This window comes from Morone saxatilis, unplaced genomic scaffold (genome assembly GCF_004916995.1).
Source record: "Morone saxatilis isolate NCDOM2014 unplaced genomic scaffold, NCSU_SB_2.0 Contig5, whole genome shotgun sequence".
In the NCBI taxonomy this organism is placed as follows: domain Eukaryota; kingdom Metazoa; phylum Chordata; class Actinopteri; family Moronidae; genus Morone; species Morone saxatilis.
In genome coordinates, this window is record NW_023340095.1 from 21,096,971 (window position 1) to 21,098,648 (window position 1,678).

At 38.6% G+C, this 1,678-nt stretch overlaps 1 protein-coding gene across 1 annotated transcript in view; it reads right to left on the minus strand.

The window, feature by feature from the left end:
- Nucleotides 1-301: 301 nt before the first annotated feature.
- The window catches only part of hacd2 (3-hydroxyacyl-CoA dehydratase 2), a gene marked incomplete at its 5' end in the record, with an annotated part of 8,490 nt that continues 7,113 nt past the window's right edge, over nucleotides 302-1,678 (minus strand). Inside the window, 1 exon segment of the mRNA XM_035676275.1 lies at nucleotides 302-1,050. Within this exon segment, the coding sequence (XP_035532168.1) occupies nucleotides 968-1,050 (83 nt within the window).

Sequence of the window (1,678 nt, forward strand, 5' to 3'; positions counted from 1 at the left end):
AAATGCAATCACATGAAGAGAAGAGGGATGTTTTCTCCTTTGGATGGATGTGTGATGGAAAAACATACTGGCTACTTTAGGTTATTCATGTATAAACCACCTAAACATCAAACAATGAGGAAATCAAAAGACAACACACAATCACTGGAAAAACTTGGGAAAATTAAGCTTATAAAGACTGAACATAATCAATGGCAGAGCACTAAGGATGCGACTAAGACAGAAGTCCACACTACATCCAAGCAAACACCAAACACACAGTAGCTAGCACAAGAGAAAAACAGATAGAAAACCATGCAAGCACAGAATGAAAAAAGGTTTATTGAACTAAATTAGGAATGTAATCAAACTTTTGTCTGAAACAAATGAAAGAAAACAAACAAAAAACACAAATCTGGACCACAGTTTGCACCAACAAACACACTGTAGATGCAAAACCTACAGAGAACCTAGTTTCAGTACTAAGTCTTCACATTATTCTTTCTACATTGTAGTGAAACAAAACTGCTTTTTAAAAAGAGAGGTGCGGGGAGGTGAAAAATCTATAAGGGAATTTCTATGGTGACATTTAAAAGGAGGTTATTGATTCTATCAGTGCCTCATTCAGTTCAATGCTTTTCTGTGACCGAGTTCTACGTACTGCTCAGACAGCAGCTCAACTGTATCCACGTCATAATACAGTTTCTTTACAGCTGAAAGCTCTCTGACTAAACAAAAGGAACTGCGGTTTGTTCATAAATAAAAACAACAACAAAAAACAACACCAGTTGGTTCATGATTTTTTGAGCACCTACACAACCTGGACAACAGCTGGGAAAAAAAATAAAGTTGCTTGATAATTGAATCTTCTGCCAGGTCAGCTCTGGCAGTGTGAAAAGTGGCTGGGGTTTGCATTTCTGTAAGCAGACTTCTGTTGGTTGTTTTGGTTTATTTTCCCTCGATCACATCTGTTTGAATGCCGTTGGGCTCACTCCACTTTGCTGTAGTCCTCTACGTGGCCCAGCACCTTCTTCCTCTGCCGTATCATGTGGAAGTAAAGCTGGGGGAAGACTGAGGGGAGGCAGAGGGAGATCAGTATGTTACCAATACACTGAGGCAGTCTTACATCACATTGGAACAACAGCATCAACAAGGGAGAAACCCCCCTTCTTCAAATGTCCTGCCATAAAGTCGACTTTCATGATGCCTACAATGTTTTTATGACACTTTAACAAAGGGGTTCATTTAATTATACAGTATGTTTCAGCATTGAAGTCATAGTTACTGATTGTGTTGTACTGGACTGCAGTATGTACGTAAATAGGGAGGACACACCTCTCAATATACTGTAAAACTTAAATTAAAAGCAGGATCCCCAGGTGCCCTTTACTAGCATGGTGTGGCTACACATTTTTGACGAGGTCTCAATTAGGCGTCAGATCTGGATTTTACTGAAATTCTTTGGATGTATAAAACCTCTTAAAGCCCACCACATCACCTTCTTGCGTGAGTTCTAAGCTGCTTATATCACCTACACGAATATGCTACACATAATTCAAATCAGTTAGATTCTCCACAATTCATCCAGCACTAAAGTATCGAATGATTCGTAATCAATGTTATTCAGTAGCCTAATCTTCATACAAGTAATATTTTGGTTTAAATAAACCACTTTAATAGTATTTCCCATCTTTGCTGA